Source organism: Acinonyx jubatus, chromosome A2 (genome assembly GCF_027475565.1).
Source record: "Acinonyx jubatus isolate Ajub_Pintada_27869175 chromosome A2, VMU_Ajub_asm_v1.0, whole genome shotgun sequence".
Taxonomy (NCBI): Eukaryota; Metazoa; Chordata; class Mammalia; order Carnivora; family Felidae; genus Acinonyx; species Acinonyx jubatus.
The window spans coordinates 22422265-22445176 of NC_069383.1; the positions used below are offsets into that span (position 1 = coordinate 22422265).

The 22912-nt window shown below is 54.4% G+C and overlaps 1 protein-coding gene across 1 annotated transcript in view; it reads left to right on the forward strand.

Annotated features, from left to right (window-relative positions):
• COPG2 (COPI coat complex subunit gamma 2) overlaps window positions 1-22912 on the forward strand; it is a 115562-nt gene that overhangs the window by 67476 nt on the left and 25174 nt on the right. The window contains exons 18-20 of the mRNA XM_027075484.2: window positions 317-379; window positions 819-958; window positions 1631-1802. Of these exons, the coding sequence (XP_026931285.2) occupies window positions 317-379; window positions 819-958; window positions 1631-1802 (375 nt within the window). The remainder of the gene's footprint in view (window positions 1-316; window positions 380-818; window positions 959-1630; window positions 1803-22912) is intronic.

A 22912-nucleotide genomic window follows, 5' to 3' on the forward strand; every position in this document is an offset into this window, starting at 1 on the left:
TATTAGGACACAACTCATCTTTCTGTCTCGGTCATGAGGTCTGTTGTATAAATTGTGCCTTTTAGTAGTTTGGTTTTTTGGGGACGTCCTGGTCCCTTTAAAGCAAATTCTGGATTTTTAGGGCCACTGATTATTTCACAAACTACATTCACTAAATACATTTCAATATGAGCATCTCTCTGAAAAGGGGGACAGAGAACCGACTGGTATAATTTAGGGAATAGCTCCTTGTACATCCGCTAGAAGTTTCTGTCTGCGTTTTTTAGCTTGACAGTGGGCGGGAGGCTCATTTGACTGTTCACATCTGTCTTTGCAGAAATCACACTCGTGGCTACCAAGCCAGAGAAGCTGGCTCCTTCCAGGCAAGACATTTTCCAAGGTATGATGACTTAATGGGTAGAAGTAATAGTCTCGCACCCCAGGCACGGTAAATATAATGAAGTCCACTACTTTTATTCAAGTTGATTAATTTTCAGCCCTGGAAACCTTTGTGCGAATCATTTATCGTCATGAGTGGCGGCTACCTGGAATCCCTGGGACTTTTCAATTTCCAACTGCTAAGTCACTAACTGGGAGAGTTGTTCTTACGAGGTGTCTTGGTTAATGGGGAACTCAAATTTTACAATACTAGGAATTTATTTATTTTTCTTTGTAGTAATTCAATAGATAAACTCTCATAAAAGATGACTTCACTAACGCTCGGGGACATTCTGGTAGAGCCTTCCAACTGTTAGTGAAGCAGCGGCAACTTAAAACATTTGAGGCACCCAGAGGCATGTCTTTTCCTCTGTGACTTTTTTTTTTTTTCTCCTTGAAAGAACAAATGGCCGCCGTTCCCGAGTTTATGAACCTAGGACCCTTGTTCAAGTCTTCTGAGCCTGTTCAACTTACAGAAGCAGAGACAGAATATTTTGTTCGTTGTATCAAGCACATGTTTACCGATCACATCGTGTTCCAGGTGAGAGAAGGGCTATCCCGGTTCCCGCCCTGGCTCCGTGTGCTTTAGAGATGAGTATCGACTCCCCTTTGGTGTATGATTCTAGTTTATGATTATGATTTTACTGAGCAGTAACTTGGCCTCATTTCTGGGTTTTTTCCCTGACTCAGTAGCTGTAGAAATGCCTTCATACGATGGTTAAACTGTATTTATTTTTTATTTTTTTCATTTTTTTATTTTTTATTTTTTATTTATTTTTTATCTTTTTCAATCTCAAAATCAATGACGGTTAAACTTTAAAAGGACGTGAAACCGAGATGTCTGAAGTAGCTGGCACAACATCAAGTATATAACCTATTAAAAAATAACCCTCATTTAACATCAGGGTAAATTAAGTGGCTTGTTCCAAGAACTTGGATTTCAGTTTGCTTCTTAGCTGTCAGACTTCTGCCGTCTTGTTCCGTAGACCGCAGTCTCAGGAAGAAGCAAAAAACGGATGAATAATACAAACAAAAAGAACTCAAGGCTGTCGTGTTGCCTCGAGAGAAGTCTTAGGAGGGGACCTGCAGGACAGTGTAGACAGGAAAGGGACAGTGGGTCCCAGAACAGAGTTGTGGATTATGGGTGGGAAGGAACAACTTGCTGGAAATCGGTTCTCCTCCACCATAGCTTTTCTGTCTGCTCACTTTTCAGTTTGAATGCACCAATACTCTCAATGACCAGCTGCTGGAGAAAGTGACAGTGCAGGTGGAACCATCAGATTCCTACGAAGTGCTCTGCTGCATCCCAGCCCCCAGCCTCCCTTATAACCAACCAGGAATATGTTACACTCTTGTTCGTTTGCCTGATGATGATTCGACAGCAGGTACTAACCCACAGAAGGGAGGAGATGAGGTTCAGAACGCAGGGCAACTTGAGCTCTTAAACGTCTGGGCAGATGTTTGGGGGTCAGGAATATGGTTCTCTTCCAGAATTACATGCAATGACAATGATGGTATATTTATATTGATAAAATTAACTCCTGCAGAAATACCAATTTTATGACCAGGTCTCTAAGTAATACTTGCGGGACGTTTAAACTGAACGTATACGGCGGTGGCTCCGAAAGGAACCCGTGCTTTCTGTTGTAACAGTGTGACCACGAATGGGGGTTCGTGTACCTGGTGTCGCCTGTGAAGGATCGTAGCCTACTTCTCAAGATTTTTTTCGGGGGCCTCCTAAGGACTTTGTATTCAGTAGCTCCATGGCATTTTAAGATCATCGTTTCTGGGGGTCCTACAGCACAAGTCTGAGAGTAGGACTCATCCTGACGAGTGGCTTAGCCAGCCTCTGTATCTCCACATTTGGGAAGGGCACTGGAAGTCTCTCCTTGGCCCATATGCGCTCTTGAGGGAGGGGTGGGGAGACCTCTGAAGGAGAGCCAACGGCTAGGGCCAACAGGATGTACAAACTTGGGGTTTGAGGTCTTGTGACCGACCTCTCTGAATGAATGTCAAGTATTTATTGCACTTGATTTTCTTTTCCCGTTTTCCCACCTGAGCTCTTCTCGGATTCACTCCGACACTGTTAGCCAGTTTTTACAGAAATAAGCACACCTATCGCATTGATGTTTTCAACAATTTTTATTACTAGTACAGGAAAAAACAATTTTTACTACCAGTACACGAAAAAACAATTTTTACTACCGGTACAGGAAAAAACAGAAGTTAACAAAATTAACAAATACTGGGGAAGTTACAGAGTTACAAGAAATCGTAAAAGTACTAGTAAATAGTTATCCCTGGTCATCATTCAGTTCCGTCTGGGGCTTAACCTGCCTTCTCTTAGCCCCTCTCCCAACTCCCTCTTCAGATGTTGGTTCTGGGAGCCCCTGCCCAATCTCCTCTGCGTCGGACGATAGACCAGGCTACTCACTCTAGCACGAGGTAGATTCAAGTTGGCACCGTTGCTGGGTCTGAACCCCAGGTGGTTCCCTCTGGCCCTAGTCGGACCTACATTTCCATCCTGCAACCACCCCGGATCCATAACCCCCTGGGTAGGAAGGCACTTTCTTATCTGGCCTTCAATATTTCTCCTTCAAGCATTAGGCCATCTGGCTTTGACTTCTGATCACCTCCTTGATCCCTTTATGAAGTTCCTCTAGCTCCATCCCCTTCCGGCTTCACTTTCTCTCCTGGTCTGTTTCCCTCTGGTTACATTTGTCGAAAGTATGTCCACCAGCCACCAATGAAATGGGCTGTACTGTGCTCTTCAGTAAAGCTAGCTTTATTTTCCCTTGGTCCAAACCAGTATCTGGGCCCAGGCTTAACACAGCCCTGGGCTTCAGCCATCATCCTGGGAAACTGCACTGCATCATTGTTTTTTTTCCCCCCAGTAGCCACCTCTCCTTTTCTCAAAAGTCCTCCCCTTATTGTACTTCTAAGGTTTCTGGTTTTTAAGGGATGCCATTACTTCGCAACTTAATTTTAAAGGGAAGCAAAATGCTGAACTCACTGAAGAATCAAGCCCTTCCCAGCTGAGAATGCGAGCTCCTCCCAATTCCCCAGGCTCACTTGGATAACTAAGTCAGGTGCCTCACACCCCAGGGAGTGGTCTTAACAGAATACAACAGATACAACTTTACAATATCAAAATACAGAAAACAACAATATTGAAAGTACAGAAATTACATTGTACAGGAGCAAACCACGATAAGAAAAAACATTTCTACCAAGAGAGGAAGTATCGGGAAGGTTTCCTCACCCCTCCTTTCTAAGGAGTTACTTTATTTTGAAAACACAGATCTTACAAATTAGCCCAGAGGTTTCAACCTTTGGTCTGCTGGCTATGGACTCTTTTGCTTGATGGTGTGTTAGTATGTTGTTCATAAAAATTTGGCACTTGGAGAGTTTTCTTTGTTCTCTGTTAAACTTGGCAAAGGGTGTTCCGATTTGTGTTAAACTGTTTATAGTTATAAACTCTCGTCCTTGCGTCTTGGAGAAAAGAAACGGAGTTTTGTCTCGACAGTCGGACTTTTAAAATTTAATTGTTAGTAGTCGATTTTTAGTCGACCCATCGTATACCTGCTTAAAATCAAACTCCTTTCTATTCTTTAGTCTTGGTCAGAAACTCTAACATTTTTAACCTATGGCCAATTCAAAGTCTTTGCTGTGCAAAGAACAGAAGTGAAATACCAGGACATAGATGGTAATAAGAGTCTTTCACCACCACCACCACCACCCCGTTTTTGTTTTTTTTTTTTGTTTTTTTTTTTGCTTTTTTTTTTTTTTTTTTTTGCGTTTTCCCCATTGCAAATACTGTGAATTTTTCTAATCACCTGAAGATCTATATATTACTTCTACTTATTTCAAAAAGTATATTTTCCATACAATCACACACACACACACACACACACACACACACACACACACAGAAATTCTACAGACTGATTTTTTTCAACTTGAAAACTGTATATCATAATAGAAAGGAATATAGGTTTTGGGGAGAGACAGATTGGGATCTGGATCTGCTACATACGGACTGGGTAACTTGGACAAATTCTTAGATTTCCATAAGCTTGTTAGGATTGTCGTAAAGATGAAATGAAACTAAATAAGGTGATTAGCATGGTGCCAGACACATAGTAAACACTCAATAAACAGAAGCTGTTGTTGTTTCGGTCGTGGAACTATGCACTTTCTACCTTTATCCTCTTTAAAATCAAGTCTTCCACAGTTCATAGGACATACCCTCTGACCTCCAGGAAGTGGTTCCCACGGTTATCTTGGTCTGTGCTATATCTTTAAACTTTCTCACTCCCCCTTACTTTATACGTGGGCAAAAAATCTAAACGCCATCTGATAAAATAAATGTACTCGAGCCCAACATCAACATGGTCCCGTAAATCCTCCCCTCAAACCACGGGCCGTTTGTGGGAAGCTGACCATTATCCCAGGTCTCTATTCAGTTAGTCCTACTGGTCTTCGGTCCTCCGGCCATTCCTCCTTTGTGCAGACATGCTTAGAAAAGCTTTCAGGGCAGCGTTCTTTCTTCTCACCCTTTCCCATTCAGCAACTTGCTTTCCTCTCAAGGTTTACTGCACCCCGAGAGCACAGACTACGGGTATGTGCAACGTTCTAGGACTGTTTCCCCCACCCGACCTCTAGGATGCCCCCTGCCTGTTGAGCTTTTTGTTCCATTATGATTCACAACCACTGTGACCCCCTATATTGCTTTTATTATTGGACTGTCAGGCCTTGAGTGCATCATAGTTCTCGTCTCAAAGCATTTTCACTCATTTAAATAACTCACTTAAAAAGTCTTCAACAGAAGATACCCATCCGAAGATCCAGTTTAATAGTCCAGGTATAGGAGCCTCTTTTCTCTGTCATTAGGGACGCCGCCTCCCACATAACAATTCGTAACTGTGCTCAACTTGGTACCTGCACCTCCTTAACCTCCGTCTGCTCTTGAGCTACCGCAGGATTCCGATGGGCTCCTACCTCTTACGAATCTGTGGTCTCCATCCTATTACTTGGTGTTCGATATTAATAATATAACTCCCGACACTATGAACAGTTGCAATTAAGTAAAATCTGCATCAGAGTTGTTCACTTTTACCCACCTCCGGCCACTCACAGGGATCCTTCTTCACGGCCCCTCGGGAAACTTTGCCCTTTTCCAAGCTAAGCACATAATCTGTGTTTTTACTCAGATCTTTAAAAAGTAGGATAGGTCGAAATTAGTGTTCAACCACCATTTCCCTCTGCCTTGATCACTGGAATCTGTATCCATCCAGCCTTAGAATCCATATTCCTCCAGTTTGACCCACGAGCTGGACCAACATTCCCAGTTTCAGATCTCCTTTCACCTGCCCCTCCTCCTTGTACCCGCCCTGGCTTTCCTCAAACGCTGAAATTTCTAACATTCCCGCTGTGCGGCTTTCAACCCATCTCCCCATCCTGTCCCTCGTCACACCGTGGTCAGGGTACAAACCTTTGTTGCTGCCGTTCTTAAACGATAACCCCTCTCCACGATGCACCACAAAGGTGGCATATCCGCTCATTTCCTCTTTTCCCTCTTTTGACTGTAGGGAAAAGACCTCTGCTTGGTCATAGCACTCAGGCCGGGTTCCACTCGGGAACTTCCTCCTTAACCTACTCTCATCACTCCAAATTCCTCTCACGGCTTACTCGCACCTTCATATCTGGACACCAGAAGCACTAGAGGATTGCAGCCGGTGCCCTCCGTCCAGGCTTCGCTTCCCGAACTTAGCTCTGGACGGCCGTGCATTCTCCCGAGTCGGCCAGCTTCCACGCGATTACGTGATAGTTTGCAGGCAGCCACCTGTTTCTCTACAACAATTTATGTTTACATATTTCTCCCAGTTCCCTTTATCCCATTAACTGTGATCAAGCTGACAGGCAGCACTGTGGATCATCACCATTATAATGTTGCCCAATAGTTGCGAGATTACTTAGTTAAGTCTACTGTCAGCTTAATTCCAATTTCATTTCAGCCACTTCTTTCCACTTTTCCTCCGCTCCCTTCCGTTGGAAAAACAGCGAACGTATAAATGGCGCGTCACCGTCTGTGGCATTCACGGTTACCGGCGCCCAGTGCCGTCCTTTCAAAGTCCAAGTGACGGCACCGTACCAATGTGGCTTTATTCGGCTGTAAATATTCTGTAATATTCTACACTGTCACACAGTCACACAGCAGCACCTATGCGTTCTTACATTCATTAGCGGGCTCCCACCATCGGGCCTTATGAGCACACGGGCCTCCCCTTTTGCCCCCAGACCTGCCGACATCCCGCTGCTGGGAAGTTCTTCAGGGCGCGGTTCCGTTCTCCCTGAGGCCCTTTTACCAAACCCGAGCCCCGCAGGCGGCCACAGGTTGTCTCCTCCTCCCCCACTGCCTGCCGCTCTTCTCGTCCCGTTGACTCCCCTGACACAAATCCCATCCCACGACCACCTTCTCACGGCTTTCTCCAGACCCCACTGTCTCTTTTACGCCGTGTGCAGCATCAGTGTGCTCAGAGACACTCTGCTCCATCCACAGCGTCCTGTCCTTCTTCACCTACCACCTGCCGGGCACGTGAAGGGGTCACGGGTCTTTTCCGCCACATCTTCTTCCTCTTGACAGGACCTTTGTCCCAGTGTGCTGTACTGAATCCACCTGCTGCTGATGTCGCTGCTAACCCCTCTACGTTTCGGGTCGGCCACTTGGGAGGTCATTCCCTGGTCCTTTCTCTGACCTTTCATCTTCTCACCATGCCCTGCACTGACAGCGTTGTCCCCAACATTTTAAACGGGCCACCAGCTCTCCTGACTCCTCTCCTCTGGCCGCCTCCCCCCACCCCTGCTTCCTCGCAGGCTGTCCTCTTCCTCCTGGGGCCGGGGGTTGGTTCTTCAATACCTTGTCCACATTTGGGGGGCAGTTTCTGGATGCCTCTCGTCCGCTCCCTCCCCCGGGCCCTCTGCCATCCCTCTCGGCACAGGACATTCATTCCCTGACCCTCCCCAGCCTCTCCTGCCCTACTTGCGAGGCCCTCACCTGCCCCTTCTCACTCCTGCCCCTCGGACCACCTCTCCCCCACCATGTTCTCCCACCTGCTGCGGACTGATGGGCCATCGCCTGATGGGCCTCCAGGGCCCGCCCCCCTGCCTCTCCTGCTCTGCTTGTCTACCGCACACATGACATCGGAACCGTCCCGCTACCTGAGCCACGTGACGTTCCTTCAGCTACCCTCTGAGTCGTCCAGCTGCTTCCGCCGTCCTCTCTGCTGTGTGCTCCCTGCTCGCTCCCTCACCCGCCCCCCAACTCCCCTCCGTCTTCTCTGCTTCAGACATACGGTACTGAACCCGCACACTCTCCCGCCAGCCCCTGCTCACGTCCTGTGGACCCACACTCTGCTGGCCACCTGGGCCCCACACACGTCCCTCCTGTGACCTTTCCTGTTTCCATTCGGACCCCTTCGTTGCACACACTCCCTACAGTGCTCTCCGGAAGGCTGTTCCTCTGATTCTCCTTCCTCTTTCCTTTCACTACCGCATTTTCCCTTCCACCCTCCCTCCCGCCCTCGCCCCTGCCCACATGGCCCAACACCACTGCACTCACTCAGCCTCCACCTGCAGGAGCCCTGGGTCCTCCTGCCTCCCGGGCAGCATCTCTCCCCCAGATGATCAGCCCTGTGGTCTCCTGTCCCGCCTGCCCCTTCCTTCTGCGTGGACAGCCCGCCCCGTGCTCTGAGCTCACGGTGCTCACACAACTTCCTTTCGATCGCCATTCTCCTCTCTCTCGGCCCGAGTCCTGAAGCGTCCCTAGCTCTGGGAACACCACTTTGGCACGCCACTCCCTACACGCTGACCGTGAATCCGCACCCAGCCCCCAATGTGCCAGGTGCCTTCTCGGCTACATCCATTTGCTCGCTGTCTTCCTGGTCCCACGTCCCTTCCCCCGTGTCTCACAGTCCTGACTCTGATGTCCCCATGCACCCCCGGCTCAGGGGCTCATCTGCTCAAGCTTCACCTCTCCGCCCGCCCTCCACTCTGCCCCTTCCACCCAGCGATTCTCACCCGAGGACGCGTGACCCCCAAGACCGCCTCTCAGCATCATCATCGGGTCGTGGTTTAGGGGTTTCTTTTTGTGTTTTTTTGGTTTTGTGCTTGTTGGAGCAGAGCACTGCTCCCCCTCAGATGTTGTGATAGGCCTGCCTTGGGGGCCGCGCCCACAGCCCCCCTCGGGTGAAAACCACCCCCCCATCCTCGGGAAGAACCACTGCGGTGGAAGCCCAGCTCACTCCCCGGGCCGCACTCCCCGGGCACCGCCTGTCACCTTCTCCTTCCCTCGGTTGCCACTGACACCCTGAACAGTTAACAGCGTTCCTCACATTCCCAACAGTCCCCCACACCGACACCGACCCGGCTCTGTCCTCTTGGAAGCACCGCATTCTTTGAGCAGGTGGTCCCGACACCTGCTGTGCCCCCAGCCCAGTCTGCACGAGAGCATCGCATCGTTCTGTTCACACCCTCCCGCCCTCAGCCGTGAGGACTTACCGGCAACGTGACCGTATCTCTGGGCCAATACTGGTTTTTCTCCGTGGGTGCCGCTGGCTCCTTCCCTAGGTTACCTCTCCTCATTTCAGACCCGTGACCGCCCCCTCACTGTGGTCCTCACGTCCGTCTGGGATTCCTGCCCAGCAGACCTGCCACCGTCCCTGCAGCTCCTGTCCTGTGTCCTCTCTGGGTAGACGCGCTGGTCTTCCCCAGCCTCGCTTCAGTCTGTGGTCATCACCCCCAACGTTGGACGTCTAGATGGGTTGCGAGCTCAGTTTAAAACGTGGTTTTCTCTGTGCCTGGAGCTTCGCCACGTCTCCCACACCCCTCTGCACATACACCCCATTAATCCCAGCCCTGCCCTCCCGTCCAACCCAACTGCCGTGCCCACCTCCCACCCCATCCCCACCGGATCCGTAGTAAAGAGCCTGGCTGGAAAGTTCTACTCTGACCACAACATTCAAGGCTGTAGGGGCGGCCCCTGCCACCACCCCTTGCTACTCTTCCTTCCCCACGCCACTGCTCCCGCTGGTGGCCCGGAGCCCTGGACGCGCCTCCAGCAGGCACGTCGAGAAGTGCCAGGGTGCAGACGCTGCCACCTCCCTCTTCTCCGCCCGGCCTGTTGGCGGCCAGCCTGCCTCCCTTCCATGCTCCCCTCTCCTTTGTCCCCTGGGGGTCCCCTGCACCTTGCCCGTCCCTGAGACGTGACCCTCCTGTCACACTGCACCAAGGCCCCATTTTCACATTCCTTCCCCTTCCCTCCTCAGCCCCCGGAGAGCACCCCGCCTCTTCTCTAGGCCCCACGCCTCTCAAAGCTCCCGAAAGCCTGTCATGTAGTCGCATTGGGTCATCCCTTCACCATTGGGAGGTGCTCCCTCCCGGGACCTGCTCTCAGTTCATACCCTTTCCATCCCCTCAACGGGCCACGTTCTCTCTGAACCCACCTGCTGGCGCTCGTCCGGTCCTTCCACTGGCTCTGACCACCGCCCCCCCTTTAGGCTCCCTTCTTGTCCCCTAGCCTCACCCCACCTCACCTTCCTTCCTCCTCTCTTCCCTTTTCGATCAAGCCCTTGCCCACCGGACTTTACACCAGGCCTGCACTTTGAGCTCGTCCTCCTTCCCTCACCGCCCCTGCTTCCATTCCTTCTCCACCGGGTCCCCTTGATGCACCCCCGCCCATCACGCTTGCCCTCCACACCCCACTGACACGGTCCAGATCCCCCGTTGCCCTCCTTCCCTCTTGGCCACGTGCAGATGTCAGCCCCCCCTCTCGTTCTCCATCCAGTAAGCCCTGCTGCCTCTGGTGTCCACCACATCAAGCCTCTAAAACAAGGGTCCCCAGACCTCACCAGCCCACCCCTTGCTCTCCCTCCCTGCCCCTCTGCTGCCGTCATCTTCTTCGATAGACCCAGGGCATCATGCTGGCTTAAAGGTCACTTCTTACCTGCTTCCCTGTACAGGCTCTGCTGGGTGCCAGACCTCTACCCCCCCCAGCCTTCCTGATGTAGCATACACGAATTAGTTATTGCTACAAACCGTCACTTCTGCCTTGGTTACTGTGCACTCCTCCACTCTAAGCAGATTTTCTACCCACGCACTGGACTCCAGCCACGTGAGTCCATCCCAAGGCCCTGAAGTGACCGGCCAGAGGTCTCTGTGCAGGACGTGTCTTAATGTGGAGTGCTGCCCCTCCCCCTCTGTGTTCTGTCCTTACACAGTTCCTTTCCCACCTCGTTCGGGGCCCTCGACTTCAAACGCCCTGCCTGTAGCATCTTGGCTATGTTCTGCTCAGCTCTGCTTCTGTCATCTGGCCTTATATACCCCACATGCCACTCTGCACCACCCCCCCCCCCAGCCTTGCTGATGTCCCCAGAGAGGAGCTCCTCAGGCCGCCTCCCTCCTCACAGTACCGCCCTCCTTACCCTTCCTGAGCCCCCTGCGCATTCCTGAGATTCTCTGCCCTCCTCGGAGCAGCCTGCCCTGCCCTTCCCATTGACACCCTGTCCCCACCAATACCCCCCACTGCCTTCGTGGCTGCTCAGATGCCACTCTCTCTCCCCCCACTGGATGCAGAAGCGCCTCGTGCAGCCTATCCTCTGCCTCCTCTCCCACCTCTGTCTTCCAGAAACCCTCTACTTCATCCTCAGCATCCAGTCCCAGTTCTGCCATGAATTCAGTGGTCTCTTCCTTGGTGTCTGCTCCCTTCTGACCCGCCCTCATGCTCCTCTGTAGCCAGGTTCTTGGTCCCCAACCTGCTGTACTGACTCCTTCTGCTGACCCGGTTCTACCCTCTTGTGTCTGCCATCTTGGAGACAGTGGTTCCTTCTCTTGACTTCTCTCTGACCTTTCATTGCCTCAGTATTTCTTTCGCGAACAGGGTTGTTCCTGCCCTTTAAATGGGCCTCTGCCTCTGCTACCTCACCTTCCACCTCTCCCATGTTCCTCTCTTGGCACACCTGCACTGTTCTTCCTGCATGGGCTTCCTCAGGACCTTGTCCACACCCGGGGGCACAGTTCCTGGATGCCTCTCGTCGACTCCCTCCCCCGGGCCCTCTGCCATCCCTCTCGGCACAGGACATTCATTCCCTGACCCCCCCAGCCTCTCCTGCCCTACTTGCGAGGCCCTCACCTGCCCCTTCTCACTCCTGCCCCTCGGACCACCTCTCCCCCACCATGTTCTCCCACCTGCTGCGGACTGATGGGCCATCGCCTGATGGGCCTCCAGGGCCCGCCCCCCTGCCTCTCCTGCTCTGCTTGTCTACCGCACACATGACATCGGAACCGTCCTGCCACCTGAGCCACATGACGTTCCTTCAGCTACCCTCTGAGTCGTCCAGCTGCTTCCGCCGTCCTCTCTGCTGTGTGCTCCCTGCTCGCTCCCTCACCCCCCGCTCACCCTACCTCCGTCATCTCTGCTTCAGACATACGGTACTGAACCCGCACGCTCCCCCGCCAGCCCCTGCTCACGTCCTGTGGACCCACACTCTGCTGGCCGCCTGGGCCCCACACACGTCCCTCCTGTGACCTTTTCTGTTTCCACTCGGACCCCTTCGTTGCACACTCTCCCTACAGCGCTCTCCGGGAGCCTGTTCCTCTGACTTTCCTTCCTCTTTCCTTTCACTACAGCATTTTCCCTTCCACCCTCCCTCCCGCCCTCGCCCCTGCCCACATGGCCCGACACCACTGCACTCACTCGGCCTCCACCTGCAGGAGCCCTGGGTCCTCCTGCCTCCCTGGCAGCATCTCTCCCCCAGATGATCAGCCCTGTGGTCTCCTGTCCCGCCTGCCCCTTCCTTCTGCGTGGACAGCCCGCCCCGTGCTCTGTGCTCACGGTGCTCACACAACTTCCTCTTGATCGCCACTCTCCGCTCTCTTGGACCTAGTCCTAATGTGTCAACTAGCCTGCACTCCCCACCCACTGACAGTCGATCCCAACCCTCCCACCCACCCCACATCGTACCAGAGGCCTTCTCGGCTACATCCATTTGCTCGCTGTCTTCCTGGTCCCACGTCCTTTGCCCCGTGTCTGACAGTCCTGACTCTGATGCGTCCGTCTGCCCCCGGCTCAGGGGCTCCTCTGGCTCAAGCTTCACCTCTCCGCCTGCCCTCCACTCTGCCCCTTCCACCCAGCGATTCTCACCCGAGGACGCGTGACCCCCAAGACCGCCTCTCAGCGTCCTCTCTCGTGCCTTCTTCTGTGTTTTCATTTTGGGGTTTTCTTTTGGTTTTGCTTTGAGCAGAGAACTCATCCCTCAGAGATCTTAATAGGCCTGCCTTGGGGGCCATGCCTGCATCCTCCTCAGATGAAGTCGACCACCACCCTCCATCCCTGTGAACAATCCGGGCTACGGAAACCCGACCTGCTCCCTGGCTGCCCTCTCCCCTTATATGCTTCTGGGCTCCACCAGTTGCCATTGACCTTGTTCCTCAAATTCCCAGCATTCCCAACATTTGACATTGACCCGGCTCTATCCTCTTGGAACCACCTCATTCTTTCCACGTTTACTCTTTGACATCCATACCCCCAAACCCCAGTCTGCATGAGAGCACCGTTCTGTTCACACGGCTCCCTCACACCCCTCTACCCCCCCCCCCTTTATGACACAAGGCACTGTGACAGTATCTTTGGCCCTAATCTTGTCCTTTCGGTGTCTGCCATCGTGCCTCTCTCTAGGTTACCCCACCCGACTTCAGACCCGTGACACTGTCCCCTGCAGAGTCTTGTCCCTGTGGTCCTCACGTCCCCCTGCGATTCCCATCCAGCAGACCTTCCCTTGCACCCTTCCTGTAGCTACTCTCCTGTGTCCTCTCTGAGTGGACTCGCTCGTCTCCTCTGCCCTCTCCTCAGCCTGTATTCATCATCCTCAACCCTGGATGTGTCGTCACCCCAGCAGCCTAGTTTGAAAAGAGGTTTTTCCCCGCGCCTGGAGCATGGCTCGTGTCTCCCAACCCCCACCCCATGCCCACTGATCCCCGAAACCCATGCCCTCCCCGACACCCAAATACCACCCCCCCGACCCTCCCTCCCACCCCATTCCCCCCTCCCCCCTGTCCGTCCCTCCCACCCCAAAGCCCCTCCCACCCCTCCCCTGCCTCCCACCCCAACCCCACCTCCCACCCCAACCCCGCCGGATCCATAGTAGAGCCTGGCCAAAAATTATCCCCTTGCCACAACATTCAAGGTTCTAGGAGCAGCCACTGCTCAGGGTCCACTGCTAGGCAGCTCTCTTCTCCCCTCCCCTCATACCTCTGCTCCCGCCGTGGGGCCCCACACTCTGCCGAGACCTGCCACCTCCCTCTTCTCCCTGCTTCCCCTGTTGGGTGTCCAATCCCTCCCCCTTCCACCACACTCCACTCTCCATCCTCCCCGGTGCCACCTTGTGTCTCTGGAAAGTGACCCACCTGTCACACTGCTTCCAGGCCCCATTTTCACATTCCTTCCTGTGACCTTTCCTCATGAGACATTTCTTCCCTTTCCCTCCTCGGCCCCGGGAGAGCACCCCAGCGCTTCTCTAGGACCCACGCCTCTCAAAGCTCCCGAAAGCCTGTCACGTAGTTGCTTTGGGTCATCCCTTCACCATTGGGAGGTGCTCCCTCCCGGGACCTGCTCTAGGGTCACACTCTTTAACCCCCTCATCGGGCCATGTTCTCTCTGACCCCGCCTGCTGGCGCTCGTCTGGTCCTTCCACTGGCTCTGACCACAGCCCCCCCTTTAGGCTCCCTTGTCCCCTAGCCTCACCCCACCTCACCTTCCTTCCTCCTCTCTTCCCTTTTCAATCAAGCCCTTGCCCACCGGACTTTACACCAGGCCTGCACTTTGAGCTCGTCCTCCTTCCCTCATATCTAGTGTTCCTTTCTCTTTCTCCTCTCCATCGGGTCTGGGGACCCAACCCCGTCCATCGTGCTCGATCTCCCACGCCTTGTTGAGATGGCCCAGACCTATGCCCTCCCCCCCTCTTGGCCATGTTCCCCTCCCAGCGCCCACTTGCAGACTTAAGGCCCTCACACTCTCCATCCCATTCCGCCTCACCCCCGTCTATTAGCCACCATCCCGCCTCATGGAAACGAGTCCCCCAAGCCCCAGTCTCCACTGTCCGCCCGTTGTTCTCTCCTTCTGGGCCCCTGCACAACCTTCATTATCTTCTCAGAGCAGACCTAGGGCACTCCACTGGTTTTGAAAATCTCAGTCCTTCTCTGGTTCCCTGTACGACCTCTCTGCTGCCTGCTAGACATCCACGCTTCAGCCCCGTGTTAGAGAAGCAGCACACATTTGGTTATCAATGCAAAATATGCCTTCCACCTTGGTTCCCACCCACTCCCCCACTAGTTCCCAGCAGATCTGCCACCCACACGCTGGACTCCGTCCACCTGAGCCCGCCTCAGTGACCCTGAGGCTCCCTGCCATGGTTTCTGTGCAGGGTCCACGGGCAGTGCTGCCCCGTTCCTGTCTCACCTCGGTTATCGTGACTCCTTTCCCCACTGGCTCGAGGTGGCCCCAGGTATTCCAATGTCCAACTACAGTGGTTCGGGTCTGTTCCTGCCCTGGCCTCCATACTGCACACGGCAGTCTTCTTGCCTTCTGAGATTTGCCGCAGCCCCCAGATCAGGAGTTCTGCAAGCTGCCTTCCCCTTTTCCGTGGTGTCCCCTTTACAGACCCAGGGTCCCTCCTACATCCACGATTTTCTCCCTTCTCCCATGCTGCTCGTTTCTTTGTTTTCCCGTTAAGTTCCCTGACCCGAGTGACCTCTGAAGGACCGCCTTCCATGGCTGCCTGAGATTCCACGGTCTTTCTCTTTCCACGCTGGCCAGAGCCTGACGTGGCTCAGCCCATCCCTCACGTTTTCTCCTGCTCTGGTCTTCTAGAAACCTCTTCATCTTCGGCACCACATCCCACTTCTCCACGACACGCCAGTCATGCAGCAGATTTCCTAGTCTTTCCTCCAGATCTCCTCCCCTTTTGATTAGCCCTCTTGCTCCCCCTTGCTGTCATCGTCCTTCCCAGGGTGCTGTACCGAATCCCTCTCTTGTCCCCGTCTGCCCGAAGCCACCACCCACCTTTGCCGGTCCACCATTTTGGAGCGGTGGTTTCTCTAACCTCCTCTCGGAACTCGCATCGTCTCACCATGCCTTCGCTGGCAGGGGGTCCCCAACATTCTCAATGGGCCGCCACCTCTATCACCGCATCCTCCTCTGGCCTCCTCCTGTGTCTCCAGGTTCTAATGCTGGTCTTACCTTGCTGTGCTCCTCCTCCTGCACGGGCTTCCTCAGGACCTTGTCCACACCCAGGGGCACAGTTCCTGGATGCCTCTCGTCCGCTCCCTCCCCCGGGCCCTCTGCCATCCCTCTCGGCACAGGACATTCCCTGACCCTCCCCAGCCTCTCCTGCCCTACCTGCGAGGCCCTCACCTGCCCCTTCTCACTCCTGCCCCTCGGACCACCTCTCCCCCACCATGTTCTCCCACCCGCTGCAGACTGCCCGCCTGATGGGCCTCCAGGGCCCGCCCCCCTGCCTCTCCTGCTCTGCTTGTCTACCGCACACATGACATCGGAACCTGCTATCTGAGCCTGCCACCTGAGCCACGTGACGTTCCTTCAGCTACCCTGTGAGTCGTCCAGCTGCTTCTGCCATCCTCTCTGCTGTGTGCTCCCTGCTCGCTCCCTCACCCCCTGCTCAACTCACCTCCGTCGTCTCTGCTTCAGACATACGGTACTGAACCCGCACGCTCCCCCCGCCAGCCCCTGCTCACGTCCTGTGGACCCACACTCTGCTGGCCGCCTGGGCCCCACACACGTCCCTCCTGCGACCTTTCCTGTTTCCACTCGGACCCCTTCGTTGCACACTCTCCCTACAGCGCTCTCCGGGAGCCTGTTCCTCTGACTCTCCTTCCTCTTTCCTTTCACTACAGCATTTTCCCTTGCGCCCTCCCTCCCGCCCTCGCCCCTGCCCACATGGCCCAACACCACTGCACTCAGTCTCCACCCGCAGTGAGCCCTGGGTCCTGCTGTCCCCCTTCCTCCTGTCCTCCTGCCTCCCTAGCAGGATCTCTCTCCCACCAGTGTGGTCTCCTGTCCTGTCTGCCCCTTCCTTAGCTGTGGACAGTCCATCTGGTGCTCTCTGCTCTTACCCACAAAACTCAACTACCTTTGGTCGCCACTCCCATCTCTCAGCCTTATTCCTCAAGTGTCCTCAGCGTCTGGATGACCGCATTTGCGCTCTACTCCCTAACCTTGCTGGCGAATCCCAACACCACCTCCATCACGCCGGGAGCCTCGTGGGCTACATCCATTTGCTCGCTGTGTGCCTGGTCTGGAGTCCTTGTCCCCCATGTGTGACAGTCCTGACTCTGAGGCCTCCATCTTTGCTGATCAGGCCCTCGTGTGCTCAAGCTTCATCTCCCTGCTCCTCTCCCCACTGCGCCCCTTCCCCCCAGGGGTTCTCATCCCAGGACGCTGGCGCCCCCGGAGGCCTGGCAGCAGCTGCGGCCCTTCATGCTTTTGTTAGGTCTGGATGTTTGTATGTTTTGCTGCTCACCCCTCAAATCTTTTCTCCGGCCCCCACTGTGTTCCATGCCCACGGCCCTTCTGGTGAAATCCACCCCTCCATCCCAGGGCAGGAGCACTGAGGCGGGAACCCCCCCTGCCTCCCTGGGGTGCCACTCCCCTCGCCAGCCTCCAGCCGCCTACCGTTTGCCAACAGTACTTGTCCCTCACATCCCAGCGCTGCCCCCACCCGGACACCGGCCCGGCTGTCTCCTCGTAGAACCACCGCGGTCCCTTCCGTAACCACCCTGACACCCGACATACTCCAAACCCCAGTGTGCGTTACAGCATTGTTCTTTTCTCCCCTCCACGTACACCTCCTTCCTCCAACACTTGATGACCCTCAGGCATGTCAACGCCGCCTGGTCCAAATCTGGTCCTTCTTTCTCGGTGCTTGCTGTCCCTTTTCCTACGGTACCCATCATCATCAGATCTGTGAAGCAGTCCCAACATACACCCTTGTTCTGGTTCTCCCGGGCCCCTGTGTTCCTGCTAACCAGACCTTTCCCCCTACCTGTCACGCAGCCAATGTCTCTGTCCTCTCTGGGTGGATTCACTGATCTCCCCCGCTTCCCCAGCCCGGAGTCACCACCCACAGCACCGGACCTGAAGTCAGTTCGCTTTTCAGTAAAATGAGATGGATTTTTCAGTGTCTGGACTTAGCTCGTATCCTCCTCCCTAGCCCTGTGCCCACCAGTGCCCACACTGCCCTCCTGGCCAACCTCGTCAGACCCACCTACACCCAGACCTGAACCCTGTCCCTGCCTCCCACACTGTTTCAGTAGAATCCAGAGTATAAAAACCAGCCAAGAATTTTTTTTTTTTTTTTGCCACATTATTCAAAGCCACGCAACAGCCACTGCTAGCTACCCTTCTTCCTCCCCCTCCACCCAATGCCTCTGCTTCCACTGGCTGACCTCGGAGCTCCAAACTTCCTTCTGGTTGGGACCTCTGAGATCTGCCTGGATTTCAACCTGCCACCTCTCTCCTCTTCTCCCCACCCCCCAACCCCACTCCCAATAGTGTCCGGTCTTCCCGTCCACCACACTCCACTCTTCATCCTCTTCTCGGTGCCTCCCATCACCTAATCGGTCTCTGGGAGGTGACACTCCCATGTAGTTGCAACAAAGCCCTGTTTTGACATCCTATCTGCCACCTTTCCTCACGGGGCCCTTTTCTTAGCCTGTCTCTTCTCTAGGACCCATGCAGCTCTCTCAACGCTCCCTAATGCCTGTCATGTATTTGCACTGGGTCATCCCTTCTTCCTCGGGGATGTGCTCCCTCCCATGAACTGCTCTCACAGCTCACGCTCTTTCTATCGTCTTGCGAGGCCACATCCTGGCCTGAAACCATCTTCTGTCTCCTTGTCACATCCTTCCACTGGCTCTGGCTGCTCCTTTCCCTGGCCTCACCCCACCTCACTTTCCTTCTTCCTCCCTCTTCCCTTTCAATCAAGCCGTTGCCCATGGGACTTTGCCCCAGGCCTTCACTCCCTCCTCTTCGTCCTCACCACGCATTCTCTGCCTCCGTTTCTTTTCCGTCGGGTCCCTCGATGTCCCCCTGCCCTTCGCGCTTGCCCTCCCACTCTCCTTTCCCATGGGCCGGATCCCGCTTTGCCTTCAGTCTTGGCCACGTGTCTCTTAACACCTGCAGGCAGGGTTTAAGACCCTCCTCTCACTCTCCATCCCCCTCTGCCTGGCCTCTCTGTTGTCCGTGGAATTAGGCCTCCTGAACAAAAGCTCCTTAGGCCCCTGCTTTCCCGCCCCCTGCTGTCGCCCTCTGTGTACCTTACTGCCACACTATCTTCTTAGAGTACACCACTGGGTTTCAGAGTCCCCTGTCCTTCCCTGCTTCCCTTGTGGAGCCTCTGCGCCTTATGCTAGACCTCCACCTTTCCCACCCCCACCGGCTTGGCAGGATTCAGTAACTGGTGCGAAATGTCCTCTCTGCCTTGGTTCCCACCCACTACCCTGCCATTTGGAAGCACATTTGCTACTCACAATATGCTCCATCCACATGAGTCCATTCCAGTGTCCCTGAGGTTACCTGCCATGATTTCTTTGTGGGGTCCGTCTTAATGTGCCACAGTGCCCCGTTTCCTGTTTCACTCCAGTCGTTTTGGCCCTTTACCCAACTTTTGCTGAGGGCTTCAAACACCCAGCCTATGGTGGCCCGGCTCAGCTCAGCTCAGCTCCCACCATCCAGCCTCAATATGGCACATGCCAACCTTCTTACCCCAAGGGCTGCGACGTCCCCAGATGGGGAACTCTTTAGGCCACCTTCCCCTCTTCCGTGGTGCCCCCTCAACCAACCCTGAGTGCCCTGTACGTCCGTAAGGTTCTCTCCTCTGCTGTGCCACCTGTTCCTTTCATTTCCCAGCGACTCCTCTGAGCCAGCTCACATCCCCCAAACTGCTTTCTCATGGACGCCCACGACTGCTGTCTACATCAGCGCTGGGTTGATACTGACCTTGTGTGGCCCGCTCTGCCTTTTCTCCTACTCTTGTCTTCAAGAGACTCTCTCGATCATCTCAACATCCTGCCCTACTTCCCCTGCCACACGCCACTCGTGCAGAAGAGTAAGTGGTGTTCTCCTTGACATCTGCTCCTTTCTTGACCTGCCTCCTGTTCGTTCTGTAGTCAGCTTTTTCATCTCTTGACATGCCGTACTCAATCATCTGATGTCACATTCACTCCTAAGCATCCAACCTTTTCAGGAACCATGTTGAAGACCCTGGATGCTTATCTGGGCTTCTCTCTGACTTTTCATTGCCTCCCAAGCCCTTCACTGACCTGGCCATATGCAAGGTTTTAAATGGGCCATCACCTCTACCATCGCATCCACCTCTGGCCCCTTCCTACCTCTGTGGAGTTCCTTGCTTGCCTGACCCACTCTGTGTTCTTTCTTTAGCATGGGCTTCCTCGTGCCCTTGGTCCATTACTGGAGGCAAAATTCTAGATTCCCCATACTCCCTCCTTTGGGCATTCTGACATTCCTTCCTTGATAAAGTACATACCAGTATCTTTGAACAAGCCTCATGTGCCCTAGCTGCAGGGTGCATTCACCTGCCCTTTCTTACTATTCTTGCCCCTGAGACCACCTCTCCTTGACCATATTCTCCCACCTGCAGATTGCCCACCTGACCTACCTTCAGGCCCCCATTTCATTGCCTCTCCGGCTCTGCTTGTCGCACACATGGCAAAGGAACTGTCCTCTTACCTGAGCCACGTGACGTTCCTTCAGCTACCCTCTGTGAGTCGTCCAGCTGCTTCCACCGTCCTCTCCTGCTGTGTGCTCCCTGCTCGCTCCCTCACCCCTCGCTCAGCCCAGCCCACCTCCATCGTCTTTGCTTCAGACATACGGTACTGAATCCACACGCTCCTCCCGCCAGCCCCTGCTCACATCCTGTGGACCCACACTCTGCTATCCCGCCGGGCCCCACACAACCTTTCCTGTTTCCATTCAGACCCCTTCGTTGCACACTCTTCCTACAGCGCTCTCCGGGAGCCTGTTCCTCTGACTCTCCTTCCTCTTTCCTTTCACTACCGCATTTTCCCTTCCACCCTCCCTCCCGCCCTCGCCCCTGCCCACATGGCCCGACACCACTGCACTCGGCCTCCACCTGCAGGAGCCCTGGGTCCTCCTGCCTCCCTGGCAGCATCTCTCTCCCAGATGCGTTCCTTCAGTGTGGTCTTCTGTCCCGTCTGCCCCTTCCTTCTGCGTGGACAGTCCGTACGTTGCTCTCTGCTCACGCTATATAACCCAGCTTCCTTTCATTCAGCATTCCCATCTCCATCAGCTTTATTCCTCCAGTGTCCTCAGCTCCAGGGCCACTCACCGGCATTCCACTCCTTACCCACTGAGAGCAAATCCCAACACTTCCCCCTTCTTTCCAGGTGCCTTCTGGGTTACATGCATTTGCTTGTTGTCCGCCTGGTCCCAGGTCCTTTCACCCCATGTCTGACGGTCCTGACTCTGATGCGTGCATCTACCCCCGGCTCAGGGGCTCATCTGGCTCAAGCTTCACCTCTCTGCCTGCCCTCCACTCTGCCCCTTCCACCCAGTGGTTCTCACCCGAGGATGCATGACCCCTAAGACCGCCTATCAGCATCATCATCGGGGCATGATTTTGTGGGGTTTTTTGTGGTTTGGGTTTTTTTTTTTTTTTTTTTTGGTTTTGTTTTTGTTGGAGCAGAGCACTGCTCCCCCTCAGATGTTGTGATCGGCCTGCCTTGGGGGCCGCGCCCACAGCCCCCCTCGGGTGAAAACCACCCCCCCCCATCCTCGGGAAGAACCACTGCGGCGGAAGCCCTGACTTCCTAGCTGCAGTTTCTTCTTGTGCACCTATAGGCTTCCATTGTTTGCCACGGAAACTTCATCAGATCTCAACACCACCCCGCTGTGTGATTGGATTGGCACTCGCCTCTTGAAACCCCCATATTTACTCTTTGGCACATGACATGCCACAAATCCAGTATGCATCACGGCATTATTCTTTTCACACCTCCTGCCACACTCCTCCTGTCCCTCCATTTTTTATGACTCTCCAGCATTGTGAAAATGTCTCTGGTCCAGTCTGGTGTTTCTTAGCATTTGCCACTGTCCCCTGACCTATATTACTCCTGCTCGTTTCAGACCCGTGACGGTCTCATCCTGTAAAGCCTTGCCCCTGTGGTCCTCACGGCCCTCCGATTTACCTGCCAACCATACCCTTCCCTTCTACCTTTCCTGTGCCACTCTTCCCTGTCCTCTCCAGGTGAAGTCAGTGGTCTCTCTCACCTTCTCAGCCTGTGGTCGTCACCCTCAACACTTAATGTGTAATCAGTCCACAAGCTCAGTTGAAGATGGTTTTCTCAGTGCCTAGAGCTTGGCTCATGTCCCCACCCCCCCACAAACCCCAAACCCCCCACCCCGACCCCGAGCCCAACAATCCCAACCCTCCCCTCCAGACCCAGTAAAACCCAACCCACCCAGTAAAACCCAACCCACCCCGTTAAATCTGACCCATACCCAACCCCTACTCCCATTTCCCCCCTCCCACCCCATTCCCCGCCTCCCACCCCATCCCCACCGGATCCGTAGTAAAGAGCCTGGCCAGAAAGTTCTACTCTTACCACGACATTCAAGGCTGTAGGGGCGGCCCCTGCCACCACCCCTTTTCCCTCTCCCCTCCCGATGCCTCTGATCTCACTGGCTAGCAGCACGCCCGGAGCTTCTGTCTGTTAGGCACCTCTGAGACTACCAGAACGCATACTCTGTCACCTCCCCCTTCTCCTTGCTCCCCGTGTTAGCGTCCACTCTGTCTCCTTGCCGTTGCGCTCCCATCCCTCGTGTCCTAAGTGCCTTTCACCTGGTCTCTGTCTGGGAGGTGACCCTCCTGTCGCATTGCAGCAAGGAAGGCCCCATTCGGACATTACTTCCTACGACCTTTCCTTATGGGCCACATTGCTTCTTTTTCTCTCCTTGGCCCATGGAAAGCGGCCTGCCTCTTCTTTAGGGCCCATGCAACTCACCTCAATGCCTGTCATTTAATTGCATGAAGTCATCCCTTCGTCATGGGGGATGTGCTCCCTCCTATGACCCTCTCTCGCAGCTCACTCCCTTCCCATCCCCTCAACAGGCCACGTTCTTTCTGAAACCATCTGCTGTCGCTCCTCTGGTCCTTCCACTGGCTCTGACCACTCCCCTCCCTGTAGGCTCCCTTTTCCCCTAGCCTCACCCCATCTCAACTTCCTTCCCCTTCTGTCTTCCCTTTCAGTCAAGTCCTTGTCCACAGGACTTGACACCAGGCCTGCACTTTCACTCCTTCCTATCACCCATGCTCTCCCACTCCCCACTGTCAAGTTCCAGACCCCCTGCTGTGCCTTCTTTACCTCTTGATCACATTCCTCTCAC